Here is a 25453-nt window from a genome sequence, read left to right as displayed (position 1 = left end):
TTTTTGTGTATATATTGTAAACTTACTTAAATCCAACATCCACAGTCAAAAAATTTCATGGATACAGAATTTATATATAATCCGATGTTAGTATTTCTCGGTATCCGCCATAGTCGATGTGATGAATAATTTACATAAGGTGTCAATACAGTTTGCAAACTGAAGGAGGAAGATTCTCCCAAGTCATAGGGTGTGTATGCAGAGAGTGCGCAGTACTAGAGTACTCGGTATACAGTTAGGTTAGGTTAGGTTAGAGGCGCGGGCTGCTAGACTAGGGTGGGGCGACGGATCATTTGGCAGTCTTGCTCTGCGGCTTAGAGGGGGTGGTGGGGGCTCCCCCCTGCTCCGCTATGGAGCCCAGCGCACAGCCTTCGCTGTCTACCTCCATCTGGAAAAATGCAAGTTTTAGTTTTAAAAAAATATATAATTAAAAGAGAAATAATTGTGTTTTTATCATTTAAAAAAATACTTCAATTTCATACAATGTATTTCTGTGAACCTAAGCGGCTCATTAATATAAATATATAAATAGGTATCAAATTGCGGTCGAGTGGGTTCGAACCCAGAAACTCTGACTCGAGAGTCCGAGAAACTAACCACGGGACCACAACCTGACACAATAAACACAATAAACACATAAAACTCGATAAGAAATTCTCATCTTCTTGTATCATGGCTCCATCATACAATTTAAAAATATATATTTGTGTGAATCACTATTTATATGATGTAATTAATACATTCAAATACTAACCTTGTCATCCTTAACTCCAATAGGGGTGGTACACCTTCCAATGCTGCCAGCAGCGGGGCCATTAGTTGTTGAGGAATTATTTACAGTATCGCCATTATCTGCACTGTTGCCATTGTTTACTGTGGACAAAATAAAAATTCCCTTTTAAAATAATCCTTTAAATAATATTTATTAGTTGCCTTTGAAAATTCTTCATGCCTATTATGTACAAGGATTTATAGCATATTTAGTTTATATGTCTTAAAAATTATAGTGAATGTGTACAGTTAAAAATAAATTAATAAGGTTGATCCCTAAAAACAATACAATAGACACTGTTGATTCAATATCTTATATCAATCAATTTTTTTTAATAACTCATTTATTTGTCTTATTTATCTTATCATATTTTCTTTATAAAACACCACTAAATCTGATGATAATTATGATGAATTTTTTTTAAAAATAATTTTAAAAATGATCTAAAATAGGTAAAGCGCCATTGTGATTTATTTGCCCGTTATTTCATTAGCAATTCAACAGGGTCAAACAAATGTCATGCAATCCTGGAGACTGAAACACTAAAAGACTCAAAAATATATCCTTTGTGTCAGAAAACGACAATGCCAGATATTTCATAAATTAATTGTAGGGATTAAACTCGTTCAAAGGCAAGTGGCAGCCCGCACATGCTCGAACAATAACGAAAATGGTGCATTACCAATGTTGAGGTCGACAAGGGAGCTGGGCAGGGGCTGGGAGGGCCCGGCGCCGCCGCTCTCGGCCTCGTGTTCCTTGAGCACCGCGTCCAGGTTGTAGCGGCGCCGGTAGCTCGCCCAGAAGGTCCTCACGTGCGACTCCGTCTTGGTGCCTATCGTCTCGGCTATTGCCTGGAAATCTTTGCCTGGAACAAATGATATTGAAACATTACCAAGAGTGAAGCATTTGAGACCTGGGAAAAAACACATGAAGTAAGAGAAATTTAAATATTTATTTTTTATTTCAAGTTGGCTACTCTCTGATTATTAGATTGAAGCATTGTTGAATGATTATATTAACACATTTCAGACGGGTGTTTTTTTAACGCATGCAGATCGCTTGCGACGGGTTTTGATAATTGTGTACATGGTTTAAACCTTAACAAAGAGATTGGTACATAATATTTATGTAAAAACATTAAATAATTCCTTATTTTCTACCTTTGTAATTAAGCCAGCGCAGAAGGTGAAAACACTCCCTGTCTTTAAGCATCAATCGACTGAACAGGTAGAAATACCTTTCCCGTCCTTAGTGAGTTAAATTTTTTGTTAATTTTGCTTTTCTTATTATTTAAGTTTTTTTTTTAAACAAATAATGTTACCCTCTGCGTAGCAATCACAAAAGCATTGTTATTAATTAACTTAACCTAAACTAACCAAGATGTAGAGTAATAAAAACTCCATGATATGAGGCAGGCAGGAACCCCCAACCCCCTATAGTCCGTGCAATGACCCGCTGAAATGTGGTAGATCTTCATGCCACACCCTAAATATATAAGTCATCTCACATGACTCAGAGATAAATTGATAAAACGACATACCATATTTCCTGACTCCTTGTACCGCCAATAGTAGTTCGTCATTTGTCCACCGAGCATTCACTTTGGAGTTTAGCTCCGCCGTTCTAAGGTCTTCGATGCTTTCGGAATTTTTACGCTTCAGCGCGCTGATTTGTTGTTTATTATTCTGCACCTATAGATGGAAATATTACAATAAATAAACAAAAAGTTATAAACCACATTAAAATAGAGGCAAAAATTACTATCTAACATTTAGATATAATAAATATTATTAGCAAGTCATTCAATAAAACTTTTTAGAGTTATTACAACTGTGCTTTACAGTTATTTACATGTACAGCTAAAATCATTCCAGTTCAACTTCAAATTTGTATTAATTCAAGCAGATTTTTCATCAGTCATGCATGTTATTAAAACACATAAATGTATTACGAAAGGAGTCCGTTATAGCCGGGTGTGTGATGTACATTTCATTAAATTAGACATGATCATGTGGGAACCGGGGTGGGCACTGGATAGGATCGGGACACAACACGGAAAACAAAGCGAGTGAATCACTAGTACTCAAGATTCAATAAAATGTGTGCAGAAATACAAAGACATGTGTTAAATTTACACATATAAAATGAACAGACTATGGTATACTTAAAATAACAGCCTAAGAGGGCTACAGAGCCGGCGAACTCACTAATTATATATGTACTTTTATTATAAATATTCTTATTACAGGAATCAAATTTTGCATAGCGCGAGTATATGAATTTTGACTAGGCAAATTGATCATAAGAAAAAATATACAAATTGATCACTTCATTCCGTGGATACAATTTTTTTTTTTTACGATATTTTTTTTTTTTTACATATTGTCAATCTTCCATACTGTGAAGTAAACAAAAAAAAAAAGAAGCTTTTTAGCAAACAAAAGTTTATGTAAAAAATTCATAATATTAAATATAAATCATTTCCGTATTAAATTGAATTACACATATCGTAGTCATACAGGAGAAAGTGACCAAGTGCATTTTTTTTTTCAAAATGTGATCATTGACTATTTGATTTCTTACTAGCTTAATATTGCCCAGAAAAAAATCCCAAAGGATTTTAAACATGGAAGTATAATATATTAGAAGTATAAAAAATGACTAACTGCATTGATGTTTATTTTCTTGCCAAGTAAAAGTGACTTAAATGGCCCTCCTGAACATTTTACGTTTTGTCAGTTGGTCACTTTCTCCTGTACGACTACGATATATGTAGGTGTATATGAATTAGGAAAACCAGTTAAATTCTTCAATTTGTTTTCTTTTAATTTTTCAATAATATTGTACAGCTCATTGTGAACGCAGAAATCTTGGATAAAAATTAATTAATGGGAATTATTGTCATACTGGACTCTAAATATGTTTGCATACCACCGTGTGAAATCATAAATTGATATTATTGGACATGAATAAAGAATTACCACAGAAAAATAATTGATAAAAAGAAAATTAGAGTTCATTATCTTAGAAGGCAAGAACTTGCTTTGGAAGAGCTGAGCTAAATAGAAGTTTACTAAATGGAATTTCAACCGTATATATGTATATTTATTAGAAAAAGTCTCAAACATGTCTTGTATATACCCAAACATATACCCAAAGCAAGAAATTTAAATACCGCCTTAAAATGGACTTATTACTCAGGTTTGGTACAATAATAACTTATTATATTTTTTTATATCCATACAAACATATTAGTTATTCAATAAGAAAATTGACTTTTATAAAATTTAACTGTTATTTTTTTTAATTATCACTCCCGTAGTCGAAGCAAGTTTTCACTGTGAGATTTTAATTGAAAAACTAAACTTTAGGACGCTGGGGAGTCGATGTTGAAAAAATCATCATTTTTAATCTTCATTTTTTTTTTAAATCTGGTAGATGCATCCCTCTGTTTAAATTCTAATTTGATACAGAAACGGGGATAGCATTTTTCTAGATTATGTTGGGTTTTATTCACACTCTTGATATTTTAGGACACATTTATTATCATTGGTTGTGTGTTAATTTTGAACTCAAAAAAACCTGAGCAAAATAACAAGAAAAGAATCAACAAGAACTTATAACCAAAAATAGAGCTGAGATTTCAGAACATCGGGAACAAACACGGTAATCCCTGAGCATCCCAATTCTAGCAACCTGACTCTGGTACTTAATCTCAAACCGTATACGAGAACGAGTATATCCATAGAAACCATTACTAAAGGGAAGCAGCGAACCGTAACTTTTCGAACAAAGTGGCTATTCCACAACAATTCTATTAATTGCTAAAAACCCAGCTTCAAAAAAAGTTTTTTATAAGTAAAACATATAAAAAATTCACATTTATACCATTTTACTTTTTATCATTATCTGTTACTAAACAATTTAATATTTTTAGAAGCTATCCATCTATCAATATAATAATATTAATTGGATATGAATACATATGAACTCCTGCAACAGAAGAAATCAGCAATTCCTCAGCTATGTGCAGAACAAATTGTACACGCAAGCTCTGGTTTATGTATATAACTCTAAGGTGAACACTTCATACGAAGACCGGTTTTGCATGCATGTTGGTGGCAAAGCATTGAAAGAGGATGAAATGCAGTACAAATCTGGGAAATTTGTTTACTTTTATTTTTTGATAACGGGAGTGCGAAAATTCATACAATAATTGGGGTCGGTATTCCATATGGAGGTTACCGATTTAACTCCATACAGTAAAAAACTTTAACATTACATACTTCATTTACTTATTAATATTTTTTTTACATATTTCTCGGTACATGGTATTAATTTATATATCTTTAAAACAAACAAAAAAAATCCCATTTAAGAATAGCCTGTGCGTGGGTATACAATATAATAAAATATATGTTACACTATGGTATGAAGCTATGAATGGCTTTGGAATTATAAGACCGCTTGTCAGCAAGTTAATCCGTATCATCAGCAAGTTAATCCGTATCGTCAGCAAGGTAATCCGTATCGTCAGCAAGTTAATCCGTATCGTCAGCAAGTTAATCCGTATTGTCAGCAAAAAGTTTGAAAAAAAAAGATGAACATTTGTTTTTCACAAAAATCCCTGACTAGACAATTACTAACGTAATGGTGACATTGAAAACATTGACGATTATTTGTTTTTTTTACAAAAATTCCAGCCTGGCCATTTATTAGGTTATGATGACATTGAAAAAATTTATGAATATTTGATTTTTACCAAAATCACTATAATTATACATAACACAAATGATGACATTTGTTTTATTTATAAATGTAATATAGAAAATAGAGGACTAAATAATGTAGTAATCTGATTACAAAAAATTAATATGCACGGTTCGTTTTCAGCATGTAGAAAAAGAATTGTGTCGAGTAGAATCGTCTTTATATAAATTCTATGGACCAGTTCTCCTACAGTTTAAGACTAGATCTAGAACTGCGACGCCCGGAGATTGCCACATCTGTCAGCAATGCTTTGAACCTTGGAACCAAGAGTAGAATTGGAGCTACGTAGACAATATTCATATACTTTAGCGAGTATTGAAAGCTGTCCCACTGCATTCCCAGATCTGATACAGAAGCATTAGGCTTCCTGACAGACCTTTTCTCACAAATATATTTTTTTTTAATTATTTATTTATTAACTGAGTTGCGAAATTTATAGAAAATGTGAAACAAAATTGTATCCCGATTTTACTGTGAATTTACAATTAAAAGCTTTCAATATCCGTGTCACTTTAGCGAGTAGTAGATAAGTACTTTAATATTTTTTTACAAAAATATTTTGATGTAATTTTAGTATATATCCCTCACCAAGATTTTTTGTCTACCGGTTTCAAGACGTACCCGTCCCTTTTCAAGACAATCACTAGAATAGTGTGCAAACAATACTACACATCACCACCATAGCACTATTCATCATTTATTAGTGCTAGTGACGTGTGGTATTGTTTGTATGCTGTTATAGTGATTGTCCTTACGAAGAGACAGGTACATCTCGAAACCGGGACACAAAAAAATCGCAGTGAATGGTTATATACTAATACATATTACTAACATTTTTGTATAGAAATATAAAAGTAAAAATGACTAACCACAAAGTAAATGCTTTAAATATTAACAACATTGAGAATAGTAGATAAGTGTTTAAAAAAACACTCTCCTTATCATCCATTGTTTATTTTGTGTAATACCACTTTTATAAACACTTATTCGTGACTGCCGGTTTCGGAAAATCATTCCATCGTGAGGTCATTAAAATAAAATTATTGCGGGTTAACATTTATATTAAAAAAAAAAAAAAACGGTTTCAGATAATCATTCCATTTATTATTTTTAATTAATTAATTTTATTTATTTAATTTTTTTTATTAATTTAATTATATATTTTTTTTATACAGATCGCTCACTGCTTTCAAGAACGTCATAAATCAAAAAACTTTATTTTTTAGAACGTTTTTAAAGTTAAAAAATATAATACAATGTATTCAAAATAAATATCAAGCCACTTACTGAAATTTTACTGTGCAACAGATCTTTTTAGGTAAAACCTGAAGAATTTTTCTCCATTTGAAAAATATTTAGTATGTTAAAAAAAAATAATTAAACATTACTTTTTTTTCAAAATGCAAAAAAAACACTTTCTGCCCTGTAGCGAGTAAATATTAAGTTAAAAATATGCCTTTTTGCTGGGATATAGTACATTTTCTGGACCGTCTGAAAACATGCACAACTGAAAATTGACAATTTTTGATTTATGACATTCTTGAAAGGAGTGAGCGAAATGTCAAATCGTAATAATTTTATTTTAATGACCACACGATGGAATGATTTTCCAAAACCTGCAGTCACGAATAAGTGTTGATAAAAGTGGTATTACACAAAGTGAACAATGGACGATAAGGAGAGAATGTTTCATTACCATACCGCAAAGTTATCAATGCCTTTAATTTACAAAATAGGTAAGTGTTTAGTGTCGGGCCGGCTATGTAGCTCCCGCAGGCCGCTTACTTGTCTCTTGAGCGACACGATCTCCCGGTCCAGCGCGTGCAGCATGGCGTCGCCCTGCGAGGGCGGGGCCGCAGGCGCGCCCGGGGGCGCGGAGGGCGCGGGCGCCGGCGAAGCCGCCATGGCCACCAGGTCGTCGTAGTTGATGTATATCCCCCGCGGCAGGCGGTGCTTGAAGCGGGCCTGCTTCGGGCCCCCGCGCCGGGACACCGGCCCGCACACGGGCCGCATTATGCCCGTGCGCCTGAGTTAGCTTTCATTTAGTTTGCATTTCAATGCCCCCCTCTTTGACTCAAGGCGATAATAATACCGGAAACTACGGACACATTCGCTAGCGTTGCATCTTCCTATTGTAAGTTTTCAAAAAAACCTGTATGTTCCTACAAATTTACTGGATTATTACCCATTACCATTAACTACGATCTCATGAGTAATTGTAAGTATATTATTATTTTTTTTTTATTTTATACATTTGACACATTTCGTCTATCCAAACTTAAAACACAGTAACGGACATTTTTTTCTTAGTACGTTTTTTTTTGCATTTTCGGACTAAGTAGAATCTACTTAGTCCAAAAATGCAAAAAAAAACCTATTACAAAAAGATGTCCCTTACTGTGTTTTGAGTTCGGACAGCCGATTTCAGATGGGCATTTTTTACATCTGCGGACCGCTGGCGACGGGATTTGATAATTATGCACATATAGTTAGGACCTGAACAAAGCGAATGGGATATTCATATAAAAACATGAAATTATTCCTTCTTTTTTGCATTTGAAATGAGGCCAGAGCAGAAGGTAAAAATACCCTTCCCTTCTTAAGCATCAATCGACCGAACGGGTAGAAATACCTTTCCCGAAGTGTGTTAATAATAGCTTGAATTTCGAATCATACGTAAGTCAGTCTTACGCACTATTGCCATTTAGATAATTGAGCTAAACAATATATTTTTTAAAATATAGTAATATAAATATAAATCTAAATGACAGTATTAAATGCCGATTCAAAAATGAAATTTAAGCCGGCGGTTATAATTTTCAATAACTGATCGGCTCACAAATATTAAAAAATAACACACTTTTAGTGTGGCACATTTTGTTCAAATGTGACAACCATCACAAAATTTTGCCAAATATTTTTAATTTATTTTATTATACTGCAATTTTACTAGCATAGCAGTATTATATGACAAAGAATTAAATGTTTTTAACGTCTATCTATGAAGTGTAAAAACCTAGCAGTTGACACATTTGTAAAATTATAATTAACTTATATTTGTGTTCTTAATATAGGATTGTGTACTATTTCAGGTGATTTAGCTGAATTTTACAACACTTATTCTTCATTTTTGTTAAATATATTTTAATCTATGTAGAAAAAAATATTTTTTATGCAAGTCTTTTATCAGTAAGTTCAATAATTAGTACTTTATATTAATGGCAATTTGATTTATTTGGTTTATCAAAAAATAGGCGGCATTGCTAGTGAACTGTGTTATTAATTTCCAGTATTATTATATTTCTACACAATTTTAATAACAAGAATTTAAAAAAGTTAATGACAAGAGCTCACAAAACATAAAAGATATTAGCTATATTTAACACAATAAAAATTAGGAAAACGAAAGATATCAACACCCTAGTTTGGCTCACATATATCGCCTCGGCACCATACTAACACTGTCTCAAATTGCTTTGATTTATAAGGAATTCCATTCAAACATACTTATCGACGCCATAACACTATGGTATGTGTTCACTGCACGCGAACGGTTTGCAGTCGCCGCGATTCGAGTTGTTAAAAATCGTCTTTTAATCTAGTTCATCAGATTTTCAAAACCATTTTATTTACACCACGTAATTATATGATAAGGTGCTTTTTTTCCCAGAACATTTTAATTGAAAAAAGGCTCAACTTCAAGAGACAGTGAAAAGCTACGGAAATGGTTAAAAGTAATTTTTCAGTCTTAAAAGAAAAATAATATGGTAAAAGTCCATGAATTAAAACATTGATAATTTTTGCTTCATATTTTTAACCATTTTCAAGGTCCCGAAATTAAGTTTTCGTAATAAATTGTACTAATAATTCAATATTTAGCATGTTTTATGATGCAAAAAGTTTTTGCCCCAAATTATGACTCTAATTTATTAGTTGGCTCTATTTTTTTTTAACAGTCCATACAACACGCAAAAAATACCAATTTCTGTCTTCTCAAATGTTTCCTGTTGTTCATGTTGAAAATTGTGAAGGGAAAAAAAAAACAAAAACTAACTATATTTACAATTAATTATATTGTTTTTTAGGCGTATCTAATATGAATGTCGTAAGAGCGAGGGATAAATTAAATATGTTTATATTTATATTTAATTTTAGTATTTCTAAGCTACTGTTAGTTTTAAACTTTTTATAAGTTTTTTTAGAATTTTTGTATAATAATTGGAACGATATTATTTTCATGTTTGAATTTTACACATACATATTCCAAAAGTCAACCAGTTGATCAGTTTGACAAATTATTCTGAACTAAAAACTTTTAAAATTAGATTTACACTTTTTTCATATTTTACGAAAAATACCTGTTACTATCCATTGTAAAGTCCTCCAAACATTCGAATATATTTTGGCGATTATGTATTCTGCCATTTGAAATTTTCAGTAAAAATCGGTTGCTTCAATTTTAAATAAACGGACTTCTTCTGTATTTTGCTACTCTTTAATGCTAATTTAAAACGAGACATATGTTATAAGCGTGTACTCTCCCTTACTATCAACCGCAAATTTAGCTACATGGGAGGTAGACAGCTCGCAATTGAGCTGATGCCCTGTCTTAGTGTGCCAGCAAGGCCGATGTATTGAAGGCTAAAGAAAGATACCACGCTGACTCCAAACCGATGGTGATATCGTGCCGAGGCAATATATGTGCGACAAGCTTAATACTTTCCGTAAATAGGAAATATTTCAAATCGTATTTGTTTATAAGCATAAATGTACTACAAGACATTTCGTATTGCAATACTCGGTAAAAAAATCACAAAAAAAACATGAATAACTCGCATCATGCACTAGATTGTCGAGATTTTTTTCATTGGTATTTGTTATATAATAAAACACATAGAATATAAATTGTAAGGACATGAACAAAAAACAGAAATAGAATTGAAATGAATAATATTTTATGCACCGAATTACTGAATCTGAACGGTAAAATAAACACTAAATCACTAATGCTCACACTTAGTCGGTTACAGCTGTAGTCGGTCATTAGGGTGGGTCGGTCTCAGTTAGGTCGGGGTATCGTAATACATGCCACTGCTGGGAATGGGCTGAGAAAACAAGCCATTATATCAACAAAGGTTGTATTACAAGGGAAACAAAACTATTTATCCAAACTTTCAATCAGTGACCATTATTATTATATTACTAAGCAAATATAAAAAAAATAATAAGTACCCAAATGACTTTTTGCGAACTTAACTGCTTACGAGATGATTTTTTTTTGACAATATTACAAATTAACCAAAAATTTTTTTATATAATTAATAATAATATAATTGTGACCAATTCACACAGTAAAACATGTGTCTGGTTTTTATTAGTTTTTCAACCATTGGTGTTGTCAAAAGAAATGAATTTTAATTCTAATACTAAATGCGAAGTCAATTTCAAAATAACAAGTATGCGACACTCAATAAAAGATTGTCAATGTGCTTCCGTGATCAGTCCCGGGCCTACCTCAGGTTTACCTGACACAGACTAATAGGCGCTAGATATTGTCCGTAGACAATTTCTATTTGATCAGTTTATTACTAACTTTGCTGATCAACGTGATGCAATGTGCAAAATTTAAACACTTTATTAAACAGTTTATATAAGGCATGACTAAAATTTGCTGACTCTACAGTAACTTTTAAATATTTTTAACACATTGGCACACTTTTTTCATACAGGAGTCACTTGTATGAATATTTAAAATAATTTTGAATAATCATTAAAACAATGCACATATTATGGTGTAGACATATTTTATAAGAGAAAAAATGTCTTCTTACATCATATAACTGTTCTGTTACAACCATATTTCCGTACAGCTATGTAAGATATGAATTATACTGCTTTAAAAATTATAGCCGTAAATGTGTGTCACTGTAAAAAAGTACACAATATTTCCTAAAAATATTTTTATGTAAACTGGTTTCTTAAATTCTTTCTATAATAAATTGGATGTAATACAAGTAACTATAAATTTGGCAAAATAAAGTTAATGAAATGCATTGTGGTCCTTTAGCAAATAGTTTGAGTTTGAATAAATTTATTTGGTATACAAGATGGATGTATAAGACAGTTTTGTGTCGCTTGTAATGCAGGCTGGGATGGCGTAGTCGGGTAGTCGGGTCGGGTAGTTGGAGAGTCGGGCAGTCGGGGATGCGGTCGGGTGCGGTCGGGCAGTCGACGTAGCGCTCGATGGTATAGGAAGAGTACACACCTGACGTGTGTGTAGCAGGCGTTGCACAGTTTATGTGTGTTGTAGGCGGTGGTTTCGTTGCAAAGTATACCGCACACAGAACACCAACCTCCGCTTCCCTCGCGGCCCACCTATAGTATGCAATTTATCTAATCACTCTGCGTGGCATTTGCTAACACTTCAAATGCTCTCCTTAAAAAAGGTCATTTGGAAGTGAATGCAATTCAAAAAAATATTCCTTCATCAATATGCTAAGATAAAATGATTATTTTGTAACTAGATATCCAAAGTCACTGTGGAAAATAGTTTGATCAACAATCATTTAAGATAAAAACTTGTTTTTTAATATTTATAAAATGACTTTAGATCGAGTAAATTATTTATCAAACTTACAAAATATATAATCAACACAAAAAAACAAGTAAAATTGTACTAACATATGTTTCCTCGGCAATCTATACAAATAAAAAAATACCAAAATATAATTTGTTTCGCTAAATAACATACATAATTCAAAAATATTTAGTCAAAAATCGGATGATAGATTCATTTACGGTGAATATTTTACTATTACCAAAATACTATAATTCAAATGTTAAAATTACAAATTATTTACAGTTCCAGCCTTAAGAGCTGACAACCAAAGGGTTTGACATACAAATTTAGAGCAAACTCCCGAATGCCTCTTATTTTATAAGTTCAGGATGCCAATATGGGGGAGACCAAAGAAGAGTAATTTCACATTTTCTGCACACATTTTAGAGACTGTCAAATCAGAGGGCAACTTGTCTTGTGAATCTCGAGGGGTTAATGTGAATTAAAGCTATGTTAAAATATGGAAGCATGCAGGAGTGAGTAGGAAGAAATGCTGTAGGCTCAATTAGCTAGCGCCATACCACGGCTGGGTGCTGAAAATATCAAATAATAATGTGTCCATGCTTGCAGAAGCGGCCTCGTACATCGCAAGCTATTCATCATTTACTTCAGCAGGTTTAGCAACTAAATCCTTCAATTAATTCTACAAATCAGTCAAATAAACCATAATGAAGAATACTAAAAGAGCAGTATGTTATTATCTAAATGAAATCATATTAACATCAGTATCATGACACTAAGTAAGCTCTAACGTCGAGAAGAAAAAATATAAATGAAGTAGGAAAAAAATGTACAAGAGACTAAAATTTTTAGGATGATATTTCAAAATTAAACATAACTCTCAATTTTGGTATGTGAAATAAACTAAGATATAAAAGAAAGAAGTCAGTATAAATAAGGAAAATATTTCATTAAAAAATAATATGTGATTTCTTTCATTATGAATTGAATTTCAACTAACAATAATAACAGATAGAATAAAATAAATTGTACTTATTTTAGTCGATAAGTTTATTTTAATGTTTTCATTGCAACAAAAATTTAAAGTAGTAACGAAAATAATAATCATTGGCAGTGCAAATATCTTTTAAAATAAACATAATAGATTCTTTTAGCCGGCATTGTATCCCGGTAAAATAAAAATATTACGGCAGGAACCTAACTAAAAAAAATTATAAAAAGTTGCTACTGCGTATAGCCACAGGAATAAAAATTGCAGCGGGGATAAAGCAGTATCTGTTGTTTGCTACGCCTGCCACGCCAAGGTTGAACCTTGGTAGAGAGCAGTGGTGGAATAAAGAAGACAATGCGGTGGATCATTAATAAAGCAACGTAAGATGATGTCGGAAATAAGCAAATCATTATGAAAGTTTTTTTAATGATGATGATAGCGATAAAGAAATGCATCTAATGAGTGCATCTACTCGAAAGTGGATGAAAGGTCTAGGCGAAATTAAAAGAAGAAGGTGTCTCCCAAATTTTGAGGCATTACATTGTTTTGGTGGTTATTGCCAAAAACGGTTTTTGAAATTTTGAAAACATCTGCGTGTGAGAGAAAATATGGAACGAATAACAATTTTCGAGTCGCATCTATTACGGAATTAATATCTGCAATTGGGTAGGATTTTTTATAAAATATTTTACGTTGAGAATTTACATAATAAAATATTTGAACTAGTGATATATTAGGAATTTCTTTCTAAACAGTCGTAAGAAATTTACAAGATAAAATTCATCATGGTTAAGATAAACCTCGGGGATTACAAAGTGAAGTAGATTGAAAATATAATAAACTTGATTGGATTGATGTGCCTTTTTTTTGGTAACATGTTATATTTGACTGCAGAAAACTGGTTTATCATTAATCAGGGGACAAAATTGCATATGAATTAGAATTAAAAAATTGCTATTGGCACACATCGATACCAAAATTGTGATAAATAATAATCATGGTATTTAACAGCATTAATTTTATCTGTAAAATTAGAAAGCTGATCATACTTATGTTTAATGTGAAGGTGTCATAAAAATTGAATTCATAGTGAATTTATATAAAAACTAAAGATGAGGAATTCATACATACATGGAAAGGCAAGTGAATTACGAGACTGCGAGTCGAATCCCCGACTGAAAAAACCCTTATTTTCTTTTAACGATAATTTTCCTTCGCTTTGCAATAAATAAAATTTAAAAAGTATTTTAATTTACAAGCGAAGATAGGAAGATGTATAAAAATTAAAACACCGTTGAAGGGGGTATCTTTAAAACTCAATAATAGCCACAAAAGTGAGAGAAATGAGGGGACGGTTTGATGATACAGTAGAAGTGTGACGGGGGGGGGGTGACCCACCTGGGGGGGGCTGGACGGGCGGCCCGGTAGGGGCGGGGGGGGTGAGCCCGAGCCTCTCCGAATGCCGCGGTGGATGGTCCACTTCTGAGCACACATAATCATGTCAGAACAATAGAGGAAAGAAAAAACAGTGTATGCACAAAGTTAGCCAGCTTGACATCTTTGCCAAGCACGTCATAGTCTTCCGTTTCCTAATACAAAATGGTGTATGAAACAAACTATCATCAAACTTCCATATTATGAAATCACGGGAAAAAAATTGTTGAACATAATTTGTAGTACAGAATGAATCATATACGTATAATGTTATCATACGTGTGTATATATTAGAAAGACATTTTAAGGTTGTCTGATTTTTTTTTAATTTCTCAGAGTAAACTCAATATTGACCATCAAAATATATGGTTTACCGTTACACATCTGGAATTTATTCAATTATAATCCACAGCCGTATGTAAATATGGAGGTCTTGGATGAAAATTATTTGCTAAGTATTACTATCATATTGGACACATTTTTATTGCATGCACCTTTTTAGGTGAAATAGTAAATCAGTACATATTGGAGGATTTGTTTTTTTTTGTTGGAAAATTGTATTTAACAATTATTTTATAGAAAAAAAAAATTATATACAAAAGATAGATTCTCAAATTTCTATTTTGAGTAAATATATTCGTTACTGATATAACTTTCGTGAATAGAAATATATTTTACAGGAATTTGAATAAAAAAAATTGAGAACAGAAAATATATATGTATTTTCTATGATATACAGTTTCAATAAAAAACAATTGAAACTCTTAGTTATCAAAAAACGATTGATTTTAATAATGTAGAGGGAAATTTAGAACTTAGATTATGTTTATTTAAGATACGTAAAATATTGATTTAAAATCGGATCCAGTTAAAATTTTACTAACACTTCGGTTATAGTCTTTTTTGCAACATCTATTCCAGTATAGGCTTTTAGCTAAATATTTAATAATTTCTTATAATCAACAAATTAACTTTAAGAATAACATGTCCTCTTTACTCCTAAAACATGGGAATGTAACAAAATATTTCTTATTCCCTGATATCAGAATATCAGAATATGGGCATCATTAGTTGAATTAACACTTTTAATCTAATTAACAGAATTTGTATGGTAATCAAAACCTTAAATGACTTGTTCACTAAAATGGAGAGATGAAAGCTTTATGTATTATAAAACGCATCAATAAAATATAGTTTATGTAAAGTTTGCAGCATACTATAAAAATATATATTTATCGAAAAATCCTACTAAATTTCATAATACTAAGATTCGAGCCTGCGAGCATTCGAATTAAAGCAATTCTTACGGTGAAATGTATATATTTTTGAGTTATGTAAGCCTTCTTACTATAGAATAACATCATAATATGTATATCAAAGCACTTCTGAAGCAAAAATACGAAATCTGTGATTAAATATCAAAAATAAATATCTATCACCTAACTATCTATCAAATCACCTCAAGTACATACATACAATGATCTCTGGAAACATGGTTAAAAATGTGGTATAAAATGACGTCAGTTGGCAAAAAAGTATCTTTTTTTACATTAAAAATTATTAAACAGATCTCATTCGCTCTAAGCCATAACAATTTAATTTTAATTTTCCAAAACAATAATCAAACTCGGTACCGGATTATCATAAAGACCCATTAAGCCCATTTCTTCCCATAATTCTCAGCTGACAAACTAATATCCATTGTCAAAAAAACGATAAGTTAAAAAAATTGTTTTATATTTTGTAGTCCTATCCTGGAAGAGCTAACCCGGGGCCCGGGGTCATCAAGGACCTAGAACCACGTGCCTAAAATTCTCTGTAATGTAAAAAGCACACTGCAAATATTGTTGCTGATCAACATGACAAAAACGTAACATTTACAAATCAATTTTTAAAAAATGTAAGTTTGAAATTTAGTAAATAAAACCTTTTTTAATGAAAAAAGATGGAAGTCTGAGCATCACCCTTCTGCCCATTATTGAACATCCATATTGCATTAATTCTCGAAACCTGTACATATGCGATGGTCTTAGATCCTTCCACATACCGGAAAAAAGGGAAGAACGATGCATGTTTCATATAAAGTTGAGAAACGTGTGAAATTGACATTTCGTCCGTAGGGTGAATATAATAAGACGATGATACTTTGTTGCCAAAAAACGTGGAGAAGTATAAAGAGTTAAGGATTAGCAATATAAAAGGGTTTGTGTATTAAATGTTAAATCAAACACTGATTTTTCGAGTCTACTAAGTTGAATTTTATTGTTGAAAAAAAAAACATCAATCAAAATCGGCGAAACAATTGTCACAAAATTGATTTTTATGTGTTTTTTCAACAGTAAAATACAACTTAGTAGATTTAAAAAATCAGTGTTTGATTTAACATTTAAAGGTGGGGACTGACCGGAGTCATTTCGTCGTAACGTAAAACGATGTGAGCATTTGCATAGCCAGTACAGCATTCCAAGTCGGATCCATAGTCGGATGCTCGCCGCGAGCGACGTTACGACGAAATGCTCCGGTCAGTCTCCACCTTAATACATAAATTAAAATGGAGTTCTACAAATCAAATAATATAAAAGGGTATTTACATGTTCGGTGAGGGCGGGAGGCGAGCGCGGAGCACGTACCTTCTCCTCGGCATCGGACTCGCGGTCGTCGGAGGCGCGATCGGAGGTGCGGTCGGGGGAGCCCTCGCGCTTCACGGCCGCAGGGTTGCGGTCCATGGCCGAGGTGCGGGTGCGGGACTTCTTCCACGAGTAGTAGTACTTCACGAGCGATGCGATCGACTTGTCGGGCAGCTGCAAACACCCCAGGCAATTAACACATTGTTGTATCAACCTCGACCCTAATTATCTCAGACAGTCTGCGGCCCGACCATTAGTATACTAATCACAAGTAACCGCAAACCCAATTCCAATCTGAAAATGTTTTTTGGCGTCACTAACGCTCTACCAAAAGTAAGCAAACGGAACGCTTATAATGTCTCCTGCTCTCTTCCAATAGTATGTAAAAGACGCTTTTAAGCGTTTACTGCAAACAATGTCTTCATTTACACGAGCTTATTCTAAGGTCTTAAAGTGACTAAGAAACTTAACTAAAAGCTCCCATCTTTCCGTTTTTTTTATGACTTTTTTTTATAATTTTAAGATTTAACATTTTTTTGTTGCCCTAGTTAAGGGAAATCGTTCTAAAATAATGTAAAACGCAAGCTAAGTTAACAAAGCTTTTTCATAATATCATTGTAAGTAGGTAGTAAGTTTTTTAAAATCGCCTCACGATTATGAAAAATTCATAAATTAATATTGATTTATTAAATTCATTAAAAAAAACTGATTTTAGTATTTTGACATGAATTAAATGGCAATGGGCAAAATATTGTTTTTTCTCAGCAGTCTTTGTTCAAACATTACTGTATAAATGGGGTCAATATACGAAACCATACTTGTCACTAGGTATTTTACTATCAACCACGTCGGTGCCATGATAACAGAGTTGCAAGCTGGAGAAAATACAGAGTAATAAACACCTTCATAACACAGAAATCTTATGGCTCAGGCATTGTATTCAGAGTGAACGCAGAAATCAATAACACTTGTTCTCTATACACTAATTGAGGTATGGTCGAAGAAAAAATAAAAAGCATAACTCCCGTATTGAATTGCCCATTGTTATTTTACTGCGCTTAAATGCTTGTAACGTTTTAGTGCATCTACCATATTTATAATCTAGACCAGTGGTCGGTAAGCTACTACCCGCGGGTAATTGAATTACCCACTACGGCATTTTGAATTACCCAGCAAGAAAATATAATGATTTTTTTATTACATTTTTTTTAAAAACATTATTTAAAGAATACGCTGCGGAATAGACTTAAGCTAGCAAATCTCAATTCCTGTGTTCGACTCAAGTTAAACACATACATATTCGAGAAACATCAAAAAACTTTCTAAAAAAATTCAAAAAAGAAAACCCATTTATAATTAAACTCATAAAAAACTTAGTACCTACTTAGAATCATACATTGATTTAGAGAGCGATTTAAGATTTTATTTGAATTTAAATCAGTACTCCGTGGTAGTTCATTAAGAAAACCAAGGTAGCCATTAATCAAAATATTATGTATTGTTTGTTTTTTAAAATAAATTATTCACACATATATGTATTTATTTAATTTTATGGAAATAATTTTTTCTTTAAAACTTTTGTTTTTTTAAATGTAATTTTATAGATTGATTTTTTTTACTCAGTCTCTCAAAAGGTTGCCAAAAATTGATCTACACTATGCTCAGCTTACGAGATGTGCCGAGATGATTTTAAAAATACCTAAAAAAACAACAGGGACATTAAACGTCTAGAAAGAATTAAAATTATTACCATCTGCCTAATTCTGTGGAAGCTCTTGCCATGAAACTGGAATGCCTGCTCGAACAAGACCTTGTCCTCCACCGTCCACTCGTCCGGGAAGGGTGTGAAGTTGGCCAGGTCCAACACGGCTCTCTCCAGGTCGTGCTTGTGCCAGAACAGCATACCGAGTGCCTGCTCACCGTTGTAGCCGTACTTCTCCTTGGCCACTGTTATGTACTCGTCCACTGCGGAAGGAAGGGATACTGTCAAGTTAGCTAACAAACAGCGCGATAATTTCTCTAGTCATGTGTTTTTTCGCAAGGAAGCGATACTGTCAAGTCAGCTAACAAACAGCTCAAGAATTTCTTTAGTGATGTGTTTTTTCGCAAGGAAGCGATACTGTCAAGTCAGCTAAAAAACAGCTCAAGAATTTATTTAGTCATGTATTTTTTTGCAAAGAAGCGATACTGTCAAGTCAGCTAACAAACATGACAATATTCTCCACCGTCATGTATTTTTTATTTGCAGCTTTGCATATTTTTTTATACAAACATAACCCACGAAAAGAGACTGCTGGACAAGTATTATTCATTAGGCCACCATTCTTGGCATTGAAAAAACTTTAATGTCAGCTAAAACAAGAGAACAAAGACTCCCTCCGTACAAATATGAATGAATTGCAATACAACCAAAACTGCACAATTTTCAACTCCCGGATCAAGTTTGTTGTCTGCTTCCGTAATATTAAAATGGTCAGCACGCTCGGCTACCGTAAGTGATTTTTCATTCTAATATTAATTCAATATTACCCTGGACTGGTACCTGAAACGGAGGGCTGATCGCCTTTCCTTCATGTGTTACGATCAAGATAACACTGCATTTATATGATGCAGTGCCCTATGCACCATCGGGTGCAGATAATGGTTTGAAGAAGAGGAAGGATCACATATAACTGAACTAAGAAAGTATTAAGATACAATTTATTGTAATTTTTAAAAATGCACTATCCGTAGAAAAAAAAACATTAAAAAGTAAATTACTCACAAATAAAAATATAATGTCCAATGTCTAGTTGTAAGATTACATGTTCTCAATGTATTAAAAGACGAAGTCAACAGGTCTTCTGTTTATTTCACCAACTATAGTAATCATATATGACCCCGCCCTCTTGTGATAATCCTTTACTATACGCTGCACTGCTGCGTCGCAGGGTAACAATACATGCTATGAAGTATGCATTGTTTTGAGCGCGTCAACAAAGTAAATGATTTATTTATAGATTTGGCGTTAAATTTGTAGAACTCCATTTTAATTTATGTATTAAATGTCGTAGTGACTTTTCAGTCTAATATTTATTTAATATGACCCTGGACTGGTACCTGAAGCGGAAGGCTGATCACCTTTCCTTCATGTATTTAACGATCAAGATAACACTGCGTCTATATGATGCAGTGCCCTATGCACCATTGGGGTGCGGATAAGGGTTAGAAAAAGAAGAGGAGTAAATGTTAAATCAAACGCTGGTTTTTTTGCGTCTACTGAGCTGTATTTTATTGTTGAAAAAACACATAAAAATCAATTTTGTGAAATGCCATAACAATAAAATACACCTTTTCATTCAAACCCTTATCCGCACCCCATAGGGCACTGCATCATATAAATACAGTGTTATCTTGATCATTAACACATGAAGAAAAGATGATCAGCCCTCCGCTTCAGGTACCAGTCCAGGGTTATATCGAATAAATATTAGAGTGAAAAAAATCACTAGTATTTATTTGAACCCCCCTGGGAATCGAACCCGAGACCTTCAGTATGGTAGCCGAGCGTGCTGACCATTACACTATGGAAGCGGAAAATACACCTTAATAGACTCAAAACATCAGTGTTTGATTTAACATTTAATACATAGAGTAAATAATAAAAGTGTGCAAGTACTAACACTTGATGTCGGGTATGTCCACCGTGGGTGACCAGACGAGGAGCGCTCGGTCGGCGATCAGGTCCGGCTTCCTGTCCACGGGTGGCTCCAACTCCGGACACACGGCCTGGTAGTCGCGCCCCACGCGGATCTTCTCCGCCGGAAATGGGACCACTGCCACGCCGGGAATGCGTGGAATCACCATCGGAACGGAACAGACAAAAACGAAGAAATTAGCACCATTATAATGCGGTGTTAGTTCTAAAGTCATTAAATGAAAAATTGTAAAATATATAAAACTCACATAAAAACCTTTTCATTGTTTTTGAATGGCAAATTATACGAGGTTCAGTTTAGTGGAATGTTGTATAAGGTGACCAAGTGTAAATGGTGTATTGTAGGCTATTACACAATGCAACTTCACAAACTAGCTCAGAAAGACTAACAAAGTCCATTAAAACAGTTTCAATTTATACAACAGTGACGTTTAATGTTACCAGGGTAAAACGTTGCACTTATGCCGGTAAAGTTTTCTCTACGCTTAAGCAGGTTCTCGTATATTTTATGCCTATTCGTATTATAGTCTATGGTGGCCGTTGAACTCTATGAGCTACCTTTTGACGTGCTGTTTTATTTGGTTCATTGTGCAAAATTTAAGTTGGTTGGATAATGGAGTGAAAATCAGCATATATGTTAATACGCTAGAAAGAGATCCCCAAAGTGGAACTTATGGACAAACACACATCTGAATGTAAATAAACTATCCCGTTAACTGTCTAGGAAAGTGCATTTATGGACGGCCAATAATCAAGCCGATCAGGGGAGTGGTAAGGGAAACTACTAGCTACAAAACTAAAAGTATTTTACATTTCACTGTCTCGGATTTCCAATTCACATAACCCATCTCACTGTGGATTGCTTTGTGTGTAGATGCCACATTATGGTCAAACATAGACAGGACTGTGATGAAAATTAAATACATAATATACATATATTTATTGCGCCTTAAATAATAACCACTATTTTTACCCCATATTTTCAAAGATATAGTAAACTCCCCATATAACGTTGAGATAAGAACTGCGTTATCGGTGGGAACATTAAAGAGAGCAAATGTTTTTAAATTAATTTTAAATTTATTAATGAATTATTTCAGTCATTTCCGTTAATTGAAATGTAATTTTTTTTAAAACATTAACCCCTCACAACGTTCACTCCAATAACGCAGTAGCTATCTCAATGTTATAGGGGGTTTTACTGTAATATGTTCACCATAAAGACCAAAACGAGAGTAAATAGAACAGATAATATAGATATATCGCTCACTCCTTTCAAGAACGTCATAAATCAAAAATTGTCAATTTTGAGTTGTGCATGTTTTCGGAATGCCCAGAAAATGTACTATATCCCAGGAAAAGAGTCATATTTTTAACTTTATATTTACTCGCTACAGGGCAGAAAATGAAATTTTTGCATTTTGAAGAAAAGGTATTGTTTAATTATTATTTTAAATATACAAAATATTTTTCAAATGGAGAAAAACCTATAAAGGTTTAACTTAAAAGATCTGTTGCACAGTAAAAAGTTCAATAAGTGGCTTGATATTTACTTTTAGTACATTGTGTTATATTTTTAAACTTTAAAAACGTTCTCCTGAAAAATCAAGTTTTTTGATTTATGACGTTCTTGAAAGGAGTGAGCGATATGTGTTGTGCTATTATGTTTACATTATAAGATGCGAAAAGTGGACTCTATCAGTATAAGAAAACGTTAAGGGACCTTATCATAGTATGAACTATAAACTATATTAGTCTTAATCTTAAGAAATACGCATGCTTTAAAATCACAACCTGATTTCACAAGTTACTGAAGACAAACTGCAATGACAGTGAAAATCACAATGTCATTCCATGTAATGACATGGGTGAATGACCTTTTTTATAGTTATTATAAAGTTGTTAAAAGCAAACATAGCTGCTGCCAAAATGAAGTTAAAATTGATTCCTCTATTCTATAAAGGTGATTAACATATTTAACTCGGAGTTAGTCACCACAATGCAAAGGTTCTGAGGATGAAGTGGTTTAAGTGGGTGACCGATGGACATGTTTAATGCTCTAAAATACTAAATTTTCTTATACTTAAATTTTCTTTTGTCCGCCTCCGTAGTGTAATGGTCAGCACACTCGGCTACCGTTCTGGAGGTCTCGGGTTCGATTCCCAAGGGGGGTAAAATAAATATAAGTGATTTTTTCACTGTAATATTTATTCAATATTACCATGGACTGGTACCTGAAGCGGAGGGCTGATCACCTTTCCTTCATGTGTAAACGATCAAGATAACGCTGCGTTTAAATGACACAGTGCCCTATGCACCATTGGGGTGCGGATAAGGGTTTTATTATTATTATTAAAATACTAAACTTTAGCACGACAAAACGAGCCGCACAATGAACAGTGGTAGGCACCCCTTGTAGATGTCGCTAGATGCAAGAAAAAAAAAATAATCAAACTAGGTGGGTCACCGTGGCCTCTATACAAAATTTAAAGTCGGATAATATAACAAAACCGTTAATAAAAATATATTTTTTCAAAAAAGTGGGCATAGCTGACAAACCACAATGAAAACAAGGATGTTTTTAATAAGTGATGTGAGCAGGCACTACTTAGGAATACTTTTTTTATGGTGACCATCTTTGTTCTATCAAATGACTACATGACTATAACCCAGCATTTTTATCATCGTTATGAAATTCAAAAACTGCATATCGAAAGAGGTAAAAAAAACTTTTTGGGTGCAGTTTCCATCGATATTTCTGTCAAATGAATCCAATTTCCCCCAAAAATATTAAATTTTCTTAGTGCGGCTAATGCTTTCTATGGGTATATTTCAAGAGAAAAAATATATTTTTATTATAATAAACATAAGTATGGATATTATATATAACCTCTTAGAGTTTCAGGGCTTTCATTTTCCAAAACAAAAGATTACAAAATCGAAAATTATGTGTACATTTTACATCTTTATACTGTATTATGAAAATCCTAACTATGTACCTACTTATTTTAATAAAATGAAAGTAGCACAAAAAGAAATACTGCTTTTTTCTTACATTTTTTTTTCCCACACTTAAAAAGTATTTTTGATTATTTATATTTAAATTTTTTACATTTAAGTATGTAATATACTTTTTGAGAGCATTGCTAAATTTATTTTTCTTCTATAAAATCAGGGAGAAATCAGGGAATAAAATTCCAGAGGAAAAAACTACTTTATAAAATAAAATATTATTTATTATAAACCATTCCTGGGCTTACAAGAAATAGTACATGAGAGAAAATGAAAATAAAATTGTTCTACCATTGAGGTAAAAGCATGGGATAAAAAGCGAGTGTTCTTGAGCACTGACTTAAAATTAAATTCTTTACTGGTACAGAAGTACAAAATTAAAAAAGAAAACATGTCAAATAAAATACCTACATAATTAAACTATAACCAAACCATGCATGAGCGGGTGGAAGACTCCAGTCAGGACCCAGAAGACTTCAAGGATCAGACTTTTAGATAAAACAAGTATAATAAATTTTTCCAGAATATTTCAGACGATATTTTTTAGTGGTGCACCAATAGAGAATGTATTTATTTGCTTAAAATAATTTAAAGATAAAAACCATATGCCCTGGCTTCAGCATCATCAGCCTCCTACAAAATGGAGGACGCGACAGTCTGGAAGTCTTTACACGCGCAAAAGGATAAATAATAGAGTTTGGGAAAAATTTATAAATGGGACTAGTCAGGTCTTTTACAAAACTAAGCGAAAAATAGGACATACCGTTCTCATCGTCGGAGCTAGATCCGGGACTTCCATGTCCATTGGGGCTTGGTCCTCTGGACCTCCGTCCGTTGCGAACACCGTCGGTATTTCTTTCTGCCAATACCATGTTTGATAAATTAAAGTCCAATTGCACTTCTAGAGAAAAGGTTTCGATGCTGTCACACCATTAGATTAAAAACCGCATCGAGTTATCGCTAACACCGATACCCGAATCCAGACTCCGCGGGGCACATCAATAAATTGACAACGAGCGATTGGCAAACTTTTCTACAGGCGCCTGTACTTTCGTAAGTTGGTTGCGCACAGATGCTTTCAAATTCAAATAAAATGGACTATTTAAAATTTATCTAGCGATATCAAATTCAAGTTTTTACTTTAATGCTTCGCATTATTTAATGAAAGACATTTTATAAATATATCGTGTAAATATAAAACGTAATGCATGATACAGAAATAGGCGCGCACAACCGAATAGAAATTTTTAAAATTGATACCGCCACCACAATGAACGTATTACGCATGCTTTATAATTATGCCTCCTAGATAATAAATTCAGAACCGTTCTCTATCGCCATAACAGCTTAAAAATGTATGTAGGTTTATTGGTTTATTTGGTTTCTACGACCAAAACTAAAATGTTATTATACTATTTTTAGTAATTTGCTAAATAAAACAGTAACTTGAGAATGTTGTGTCTCTAAATTCAATTTTAAGGTTTTTGAACGGATGATTTCACAAAAATAACAATAGATTTATTATATTACTGATTATACCTACTTTTTTTCAGTGTAAATTTTATCTAAA

General features: G+C 33.1%; 1 protein-coding gene across 7 annotated transcripts; it reads right to left on the bottom strand.

Annotated features, from left to right (window-relative positions):
• CoRest (REST corepressor) lies at nucleotides 1–25170 on the bottom strand. Of its 7 annotated transcripts, none has more exons than XM_088257127.1 (11): nucleotides 24647–25155; nucleotides 20837–20989; nucleotides 18925–19139; nucleotides 17178–17348; nucleotides 14512–14595; nucleotides 11808–11917; nucleotides 7328–7568; nucleotides 2313–2463; nucleotides 1455–1637; nucleotides 755–873; nucleotides 1–388 (listed from the first exon to the last, which is right to left on the bottom strand). In XM_088257127.1, the coding sequence occupies exons 1-11, from the start codon at nucleotides 24753–24755 to the stop codon at nucleotides 290–292; spliced, it is 1635 nt and encodes a 544-aa protein (XP_088113253.1). In that variant the 5' UTR covers nucleotides 24756–25155; the 3' UTR covers nucleotides 1–289. The 7 variants fall into 7 exon arrangements, with proteins under 7 accessions (XP_088113253.1, XP_088113251.1, XP_088113252.1 ...); XM_088257125.1 differs by having other exon boundaries at nucleotides 17139–17348; nucleotides 24647–25141; XM_088257126.1 differs by having other exon boundaries at nucleotides 14512–14592; nucleotides 17139–17348; nucleotides 24647–25141.
• Between the last annotated feature and the right edge of the window lie 283 nt (nucleotides 25171–25453).

This window comes from Brachycentrus maculatus, unplaced genomic scaffold, assembly GCF_059751285.1.
Source record: "Brachycentrus maculatus isolate JH-2025_06_01 unplaced genomic scaffold, ASM5975128v1 h1tg000071l, whole genome shotgun sequence".
NCBI classification, from domain to species: Eukaryota; Metazoa; Arthropoda; class Insecta; order Trichoptera; family Brachycentridae; genus Brachycentrus; species Brachycentrus maculatus.
This window is presented reverse-complemented; position numbering and strand designations above follow the sequence as displayed.